Source organism: Micromys minutus (assembly GCF_963924665.1).
Source record: "Micromys minutus genome assembly, chromosome: 2".
In the NCBI taxonomy this organism is placed as follows: Eukaryota; Metazoa; Chordata; class Mammalia; order Rodentia; family Muridae; genus Micromys; species Micromys minutus.
The window spans coordinates 20408687-20418527 of record NC_137971.1 but is presented as its reverse complement, the minus strand read 5'-3'; the positions used below and the strand labels follow the sequence as shown (position 1 = coordinate 20418527).

Here is a 9841-nt window from a genome sequence, read left to right as displayed (position 1 = left end):
TGTAAGCCCAAGTGAACTACTAGTTTTTCTATAAGTTGCCTTCATCATGTTTTACCACAGCAACAGAAAAATAACTAAAAGTATTTGTTTTTTTTTGTTTTTTTTTTTTTCTCAATGATGCTTGGAGCAAGCCACAAAAATGTAAAGGAACACAGCTTGTTCATAGTAGTTTTCTCATGCCTGGAAAAGGGCCTCACAATAAGAAACCAAACCTAAAAGAGAGAATTTCAAGGGGCAGAACATAGAACACAGAATATAGGCAGAGTCAACTAAGAGGCCACACACTGCTTTAAAGTCTAAATTTATTAAGTAAAACAAAGTAACATCAGAGATACTACATTTAGCTTAGTTCCGGTGTGACCAATGTCTGTCTGCAGCAGAGAAGACTCCAAGGGAAGAAGGTGCACTGTGGTGCAGGTGAGGGGACAGGAACAAAACCATCTCCCAGTAATGTAAAAGCAAGTGTCACACTGTCAGTGGGAGTCAGTCAGCACAGGCGAAACTCAATGTTTACTGAACAGGACTAATACTAAGTAAGCACAGAACTGTCAAGAAGGAGAGAGCCAGAACATTCTCAGAACCAGGTACAGCAGGCTGGCTGGAGGGCAGCAGACAGGGCAGGTCCTCTCAATCATTTGGGGAACACTGTGACCACATCATAGCCCTCAGGTGGCGTTACCCTCTCCCGGGCATGCTTTTCACAGTAAATCTGATCCTCTACAAAGAAATGGCCCTTCTGTTTCAGGTTGATGCCACAGTCGGTACACACGTAACACTCAGGGTGGCGATGATGGTCCCTCAGCTTCACAAACACACCACTGTAGGACAGAGGAAGAACAGGTCTCCATTAGTGACATTAGGGCCCTATACTGTCCTTTCTGAGTTGAGGCCTGGGGTTTCTTCAGAGGCCCTGCAGCAGGCCTCTGATTGTGAATGGGAAGGCTCGTCATTCTAAAAGCCTCTACCACGTCAACATAAAAGTTCTGCATAGTCTGGTTGACCTGTTGGCTTTACCCCAAAACTACACACCACCCAGCAGCTCCCACACTTTCGTGGTTTGTCCAACCTCTAACAACAGGGAAGCCAATACTCACACAATGCCAGTTCCACATTTGTCACAGATGGGCAGCTTCTGAGCATTTCCAACAGATGCAGCCACTTTGGTGACTGGAGCTTTAACACTTCTAAATCCTGATGGCTTGTTGGGATCCCCTAAAGGGAGAGAAGCACCCAGGTTAGCCAGGAAGTAAAGAATGAAGTAAATATTCATACATAGGTGATACACACATAGGATACATAGGTGAGCTCTCACAGAACCACCTATGTATCTATCTGTATGTTCAAGCCAAGACTCAGCCATTGGATTCAGACACAATGACAGATGAGTGGGCAGGGTACTTGGCATTTTGCAGTCTTTCAGTTTCCATTAAAAAAAATAGAAAATTGTCTTCCTCGTTGTTACAAAGAAAACTTAAAAAGAAAAATACAGAAAGTGCCTACAGTGCCTAGCACAAGCGTTCATTAACATTAAGCTCACACATTTGGAAACACTAACATGGGCCCAGAACATCATTAGTTCTAAGGCTGGGAAATCCTGCCCTTGGCCAATTGACATGAGCAAATGTGCTTTTGAAATATACATGCCCTAATTTATATGGAGGTTTGGTCACATCCTCATAAAGCTTCTGTCCCATGCTTTGAGTACAGTGAGTCTTAGAAGGTGCCAGGCGCCTGGGAATAAGAGTTCGGTCAGCTTCTCCATAGCATAAGTCACCAGATGCTAAGGCTATGTGGGAGCAAGACTGAGGTTCTGTGCTGGCTCATGAACACCAGAGTGGTCTTTCTTTGTTTTGCTAAGAGTAATTTTAAAGTAGCCTGTGCTTTCTCCAGTCCCTCATGTCAATACTGTCTCTCAGTTTTCTCCCATTAATATTTGACTTGATCCACTCTTAGTAGGACCAGATATCCATCTGACAACCCATGAGATGAAGCAAGATTCAGAGGCCACCTGTAGATGGAGTTTGGGAAGGTTCAACTGAGCTTTTACCTTGATGGGTCCATACCCTAAAGCCCAGGGGACCTTCTTTCTTTCCATTGGCCACTGTCCCAATTTCTGTGACTGCAGATTTTTATGTTAATTTGATTATTTATTAAAATGTTACATTAAAACTTTTGTATGCCTAATCTTTTTTCATGGTTCGGTGTTCAAAAGCACTGGTTGCTCTTCTAGACAACCCAGATTCAATTCATAGCATCCTCAAGGTGGTACACAACTGTCTGTGACTCCAGTTCTAGGGGATCTGATAACATTCTTAATTTTAAAATACTACATGCGTTCAGTGTGTATATGTGTGTACACACACACAGGTGCCTGTCATGCTATGTTAAGGGAAGGGTGTTCAAAGGACAATTTGCAGAAGGTTTTCTTCTACTACTACGTGGGTTCTGGGGCTCAAACTTGGTTTTGGCAGCAAGCCTCTTTGCCCAGTGAGTCATCTAACCATCCCTAAAATGTTTGGAATTGAGCAGAAGGCTCATACATGCTAGGAAAGTGCTCTACAGCTGAGCTGAATTAGATTCCCAGCCAATTAGAGTTTTTTTTTTAATGATCCCTTTGGTGGTTATTTTGTTTTGTTTGATTGGTTGGTTGTTTGGTTGTTTGTTTGGTTGGTTGGTTTGGTTGGTTGGTTTGATTGGTTGGTTGGTTGGTTTGGTTGGTTGGTTGGTTGATTTGGTTGGTTGGTTGGTTGGTTGGTGGGTTGGTTGGTTGGGTTGGTTGGTTGGTTGGTTGGTTGGTTGTTTGGTTGGTTGGTTGGTTGGATGACTGGCTTATTGACTGGCTAATTAATTGACTGATTTATTTTGGAAAAAAAAAGGTCTCTCCTTGTAGCCTGCTTGTCACTATTAAAACACACTATGTAGAGCTCACAGAGATCTGACTGCCTCTGACTTCCCAAGTGCTTCGACCGAAGCTGCACACAATCCACCTTTCGCTTTTTATCATAGGCAAACACCTCACCCAACCTCAGCCCTACATGAAGGCATCAAGCAGAGCAAACAGGCTCCCTCCCTTTCTGGCTGAAGGTGCTTGGTTGCCTGTCCTGTCTGGAGGTGTACCACTTCCACACATGTGGGCAGCATGGGCAGGCAAAGCGACTACTGGAGGAACCAACAAGGGGCGGGCTCTCAAAGATGAGCTTTCTTCTTCCCTGAGCGCACTCACTCAACTGGAACACTACCAGGAAATAAGAGAAAACATAGACTAGGAAAAGGAGAGAAGGCAGGGAGAGATGAAATTCCTCCTTGTCAAGAGAAGCCGCGTCTTTTTCTAGAACTAAAAGGCTGACATTGGGAGCATTAGACCTGTGCTGCGGCATCCCTCATGCTCAAGCCTCCACTGCCACCTGCTGGCTGCGGGTTGTTTTCTCTCACTTGAAAAGCCAACCCTGGGAACTGGAATTCTCTTTTCTTACTACTGGTCTCCAAACAACTACAAATGTTCCCAAATATCTCTTCTTCCAGGAAACACTTCATCCAAGTTTCCTTTGTTTGTCTGTTTCTGAGGAGGAAGGGAAATCAGCTAATTAACACACAGCTGTTTTCCATACATTTCAATGATCTTCTGCGGCTCCACCGTGCCCACAGAATCAAGGCCATGGCCCTAACAATGACAGTTCTGTATAACCTGACTCCAGGTCATCTGAGGGTCCTGCAACCCTGATAGCAGCCAGCATGAACCTAGTGGTTTGTTGACTGTATCTCCCGGTTCTTCATCTGAGGGCGCCTCCAGCCAGCACTGTTTCCTCCAAGTATGATGTCTCCACACATACCTTCACTTCTTTAAGCTATCCTTCTACTGACAGATGAATGGACAAACTAAAGGTGATATATAAAGTCAATGAAATATGATTCCAGCTAGAAAGGGACAGAAAGGGACCTTCTCAGAGGGTAAGCCTGAGAACAATCCCCAGGACTCACATGGTAGAAGGGGAGAACCAAATGCCCATTGTGGCACATTAGCACCCCAGAAACACACACACACACACACACACAATATATATATGTGTGTGTGTGTGTGTGTGTGTGTGTGTGTGTGTGTGTGTGTGTGTGTGTATAACCACAAGTAAATAAGTGTGGTTTAAATCTTTAAGGACAGGAATTCTAAAGTGTGCTACAACATACATATAGTACTGGGTTTATAAGCCCACCACAAAAAACAGAAAACTAGTTTTTTCTTTGCTCTGTATGTTTAGTGTTTTGATTAGAATGTGGCAGGGGAGGCAACTTTCCTTTCTTTGATGTGTATTTCACATATTGTAAAGACAATATGAAGGCTTCCTTTGCCTACAAATGTTATGATTGTGTCCAGAGCAAGACAAAACATGAGAAAAGCAGAGGATGCCCTGAACTCATAAAGACAACCTGCTCTGATGAAATTTTCTGGGGTTTATCACCAACACTGCTCGACCAAGCCTTGCTCGGGCACCTAGCTGCACTGCGCACTTCCCAGACTTTCCCCGGAATCTTCCCAGCAGCCGTGCTGCAGTGTGGTGGCCTTGAGAGCTGCACACACACACGGAAGCTCAGGGACCAGCAGCCGCTCAGGGTCTCATGGCCGGTTGCAGGTGAACTCCGGATGCCAGTGTTTCCACCCACAGACTTCTCTCCAATGTCTGCCAATGACAACAGTCCTTTCTTAATCCTGGTTAGTAATCTGGTCACTGACCTTTTAACCTCAAGGGAAAAAACAGGCTTTTTGGGCTATCTCAGGGGAATTTTTTTTTAATCAAATAATAAGACCAAATTACACAATTAGGTACAGCCAGGTAAGCAGGTCAGTAAAATGCAAGCAGTGTGTATAAATGCAAGAGTAGTGGTAAGCATCTAGAAAGAAGATGAATGGCTGATCTGTCAGATGATTCTCCACTTAGACTTGACCCCTTCCTTCCTCCCTGCTGCCAGGATGTATGCATAATGGTCAGGGCTCCAGCTGTCAGTTAGAATAACCTTGAACATGGAAACTATGGGTGTAGGCTACTGGCACAGAAGACAAAAGGAAGCCTTTATACCACATGGGTCAGCAGCCCTGTGCTCAGATCTTCATCTGTGAGCTCTGAAGAGTTTTGTGGCACAGCCTGTGTCTGACTTTGGACTCAGAAAAGCTAACATTGTCCACCTTAACTGAAGTTTCCCATCCTTACTCAAGGTAAAGTCACCTGCACCGTGTCATGTGTTCAGACAGAGCTATGGTTCCTATAGGTTAGATCTCAAGTTGACTGTCAGCCAGGCAGAATAGTGGAGTTTAAGCAAAGTCTAGCTTGCTTTAGTTTTTTTACTACTAGTAGAACAATAATGTCCAGCATAAAAGAAGCACATTATTTATCCCCTTTTGTGGGTGTCACAGAATCCATACCACAGAGGAGGCTCAGATAGAGTGAATCCAAAAAAGTTCACTCCATAGGTATCGCTCACTGAAGCACCCACAGGTATACACTGTAGGGAGAGAAAGGTATACACAGCAGGACAGCTGGGCGAGTCTTAGGGAAGAGGGCAGAGCATTGAGGAGTAGACATCATAGAGACCAGATAAGGATTCAAAATCTGCTCTCTAAACAGGAACAGGGGCTGCTGACAGAAGGTACCTGGGATCTGACAAATCTGAAGACTTGCTAGACAAAACAATTACGAGAGGAGAAACCTTTCTGCTGTTACCAGTCTCAAAGAATTCCTCAGCTACTGAATAAAGACCTAGCTAGTAAGAAAAGGCTCATCCGAATTCATGAGTAGACAAGCGAAGCTCACCAGGAGCCTCCTGGCAAAGTACCAGCATCACAACAACTGAGGAATACTGATTGTGGTCATAGCAACAGCTGTCTTGCACACTTTGAGATGTCTGAGCCTAGAACACAATTCAGAAACTAGCCTAGGGTTGAGGTGGCTACCCTGGGGCCCCCACATTGTTGAAAGGCCATCTGCCTTAAGGCAAGAACAAACTCAGGGGAGCCACTGGGAAGGAAGGTTCCCAGCTTCAGTAGCTTACAGATCCATTATCCTTCTGTGGCCTCCACATGCAAGGTGTGTGAATTAGAACAGCTCTCACAAGGTCACACTGACTACACCCTCAGCTCCCTAATATATGCATGGCTAGAAACAGTTGGCCAGACACAAAGCTCTTTAAATAACTCCTACCTGCCACAGGGGATTGATATCTAAAATATTCAATAAACTCAAAATATTAAACACCAAAAACAAAACCCCCACCATCCAATCAGTACATGATCCAAAAGAACAGATTGTCAGTAGGACGTGAAATAGTGCTGAGCACCCTTGGTCATCAGGAAAATGAAAATCAAGACGCCAATGAGGTTGTATCCCATCTCTCTCAGAATGGCCATTTGTATAAAAACAAGCAGCAACAAATGCTAGTAAGGGTACACAAAAACACCCTTACACACACTGCTGGTGGGAATGTAAACTGAGGCAGCCACTGTGGAAGTCAGTATGAAAGGTTCCACAAAAAATTAAAAATAGAACATATGATCTAGCTCTACTACTGGTGGAAATGTACCCTAAGGAAGGTCAGCAAAGCAGATACTTGGTCATCTATGTGTGCTGTAACACTCCACGATCAACGTCCAACTTACAGAGTCAACCCTGATGTCCATTAACAGATGAATGGATAAAGAAAATATGGTACGTATGAATTACTAGTGTGTGTGAGGGCAGGAGATAAAAATAAGGGATGAATATGGTCTGAGTATATGATATATTTGAATGAAAATGTCATTGGGCTGCAATGGAGCACATCTTTAATCCCAGCACTTGGGAAGCAGAGACAAGCAGATCTCTGTAAGTTCGAAGCCAGCCTGGTCTACAGAGTGAGTTCCAGGACAGTCAAGGCTACACAAAGAAATACACCATTTCAAAAAAAAAAAGTACTTTTTAATAATGAATCTACAGCAATAGAAAATTGGGGCTGGAGAGATGGTTCAGTGCTTAAGAGCACTGGCAACTCCTGCAGAGGGGTGAGTTGAGTTCCCAGCACCCATATGGTGACTCACAACTGCCTGTAACTCTTGTTCCAGAGATTTAACACCCCTCCTTACCTCCACAATCACCCACATGTACATAAACATACATAAATAAAAATAAAACAAATCTCTTTTTTAAAATTAAGCCATTGGAAATAAACTGAGCAACTGGGGCTGGAGAGATGATCAAAAGTTATTGTTGCTTTTGCAGAGGACCTGGGTTCAGTTCCCAGCACCTGCATGGTAACTAATAATCACTCTTAACTATAGCTTTCTTCTGGTCTCTTCAGGTACTGTGTGCATATGGTAAACAGACATGCATACAGAAAAAAATAAAAGTAAGTATTTTTAAGACTGAGCCAGAAAGCATAATCCAGAGGGGCATTCTTGTCCCATCCCCTGCTACCAACACTCCCAGATACCTCTAGCCCAGTAACCCCTCACCCCAAGCAATGGAAATGTAACCCAGGGCTCTGTGCATATTACGCAGGTCCTACTTTAAGCATTCTACAACCGCTCTGCATCTGAGCCCTCTCTCCCCCTCCTCCTCTTTTCAATAAATGTTTCACATTTTTGGAAAGTCAAAGGCAAGCCTGAAGTGGTAGTGTGCACTCTTATACCTTCAGACTCTCAGGTGGATGGCAAACTCTAGGCTGCACAGGGAGACCCAGCCTTCCACATCCAGCTATGCTCCCCAGTGTGGGCTCTGCTCATCCGTGTTCCAGCAGAGACAGACTCTCTCCACAGGGACCCTTACCTTTCCCATCTGACTCCAGGATCTCCTGCAGAACCAGGAAGGATGTGGACTGTTTGGGGGGTTCATTTAACTCTTGCTTCTCCTGAAGCATCTTGTAAACTTCAGATTCCTTGTCAATGATGAGGCTGCCAGAGGGGTGAGGCTGAGTCGAGCTAAGAAGAATATTTGGAAACTCATCAGGACGAAGGTCAAAAAAAGTTAGTCCCAAAACTTCACCAGGCACTCCCTTCCAAGCAAACACATACTACTTAAAAGAATAAACTGATTATCCCATGTCTTCGGCTCCCCTGACAATGTTACAGTGAGTCCTGGTAGGCAAGGCTGGCTGCCCCTTTAATAACACATACAGTAAGAGGCTATTTTCCCAAATAGTCTTGTAATTCAATTACATTTTGGCTGACTCTCACAGATGGGGGAATTCTTCCCCTCTTTTAAAATTGCATAATCAACATTATGTCAAGAGAAAAAATTTGAAGAGGGAAAATGTCAACCACAACCTAACCACCAAAACTCATCTGAGCCCTCTCGCAGGGGAGGCACACGCATTCCTTGCAATGAGCAGAAACCTCATCTTCTCATTCCTGCTGTCAAAGTGCTTCTCATACTTCCAGACACTCCCCGTCATTCAGAATGGAACTCGCAGACCTCCGTGCCTCTAGCTGGAGGCAGCAGCCTTGACCTGCCCCATTCACAGGGATTGTAGCAAGAAGAAAACGTTCACAGGCTTTGCTATGTAAAGGTTCAGACTCTGGGGGCCAGGCAAGTCAGAGACCATGCCTCCCACTTCTTCCTCTGTTACTCTACATGCCCAGGACAAGCTGAGGCAGGCACTACTATGACACTGGGTTCCCCCCCCCCACTAGGCCACAAACTTGTGCTGTGTGGCCACAGGGAAATGGTAGAGAGGAGGTAGCCCTTCAGTGGTAGACTATCCTTAGCCAGAACCCTCTCAAATTCCCAGCCCCCCTGCACAACTATACGACACCATGGTGTACCAGCATGACCCACCAGCTGTGTAACCTGCCTTTCTGCTGCTATTCTTAGCCTTGGGACAGAGGTCAGAGGCATATTTCTAATGAGTCAGCAGTTTCATGCTGTGGTTCAATGAACCAAATATTTACAGTTTTTATAAATAACCCACAAGTTTATTCAACTCCAACTCCTTTGGAATAAATTATCTTTATATAAAGATAAAGCCTTTCCTCAGAACCACTCCCCAGCTATACAAGTTTATTCGAGTTCAACTCCTTTGGAATAAATGGTCATTAGACAAGGCCTTTCCTCAGAACCACTCTCCAGCTATGACTGGACCAGCCATCCTCATTCTAGGCAAAGCTCTTACTGATCCTTCTGCCTGTGCTGTTACCCCCATGTATTCCCAAAGAACACCGCTTCACACAGGATGTGTGCTCCTTAGAGAGGCTTTACTGACCCTGACTTAGGACAGTACCACACAAGCTCATCTTTCTCTACCCTCCAACTCACTCTCTCCTGCATACCCTGCTTGCATTTATTTGTGTATTTCTGTTTCCCCCCTATGAGGTAAACAAGCATATTGCCTTGCACTCTATAAATGCCCAGGTCTGTCTCAGTCTCAGAGCTCAGCATCAGGTAAGTAAACATCAGTACCACTTCCTCCTTGCTATGCTCTCCACGATCCTGTGCGCTCATCCTGAAGCGATGTAGGGTTGTGGAGGACCCACCTTCTGAGCCTACATGTGCTCTTTCCTCTCACTTGCATAACTTGTTCCGAGGCTGCCTGACAGACATACAGTGCCCAGAAGGAGCACGCACAAACATCAGATGAACTACCAGTGACGGTTATTATCAGTGCATGTTGACAGATCTGCGCAAACACAAGGACACACGTTGCTGAGCCTCCACACCATGAAGGGCGCAGTCGACAGCAAAGGACTTACAGCCTCGAATCCAGTCACTCATTTCCCACCCGCCATTGTGCAATTGGGTCATGGTCCATTTGGAAGAGAAGAAGTATGTTTTCCGTGGGTAATTCCCTCTCAGTTACTACCCCTGCCCTGCTCATCTCTCCCTCG

At 44.9% G+C, this 9841-nt stretch overlaps 1 protein-coding gene across 1 annotated transcript in view; it reads right to left on the bottom strand.

Annotated features, from left to right (window-relative positions):
* Nucleotides 1-285: 285 nt before the first annotated feature.
* The window catches only part of PDLIM1 (PDZ and LIM domain 1), a 45616-nt gene continuing 36060 nt past the window's right edge, over nt 286-9841 (bottom strand). Inside the window, exons 5-7 of the mRNA XM_080911549.1 lie at nt 7788-7939; nt 1095-1212; nt 286-818 (exon numbers count right to left, since the gene is read on the bottom strand). Of these exons, the coding sequence (XP_080767675.1) occupies nt 632-818; nt 1095-1212; nt 7788-7939 (457 nt within the window). The 3' untranslated portion in view covers nt 286-631. The remainder of the gene's footprint in view (nt 819-1094; nt 1213-7787; nt 7940-9841) is intronic.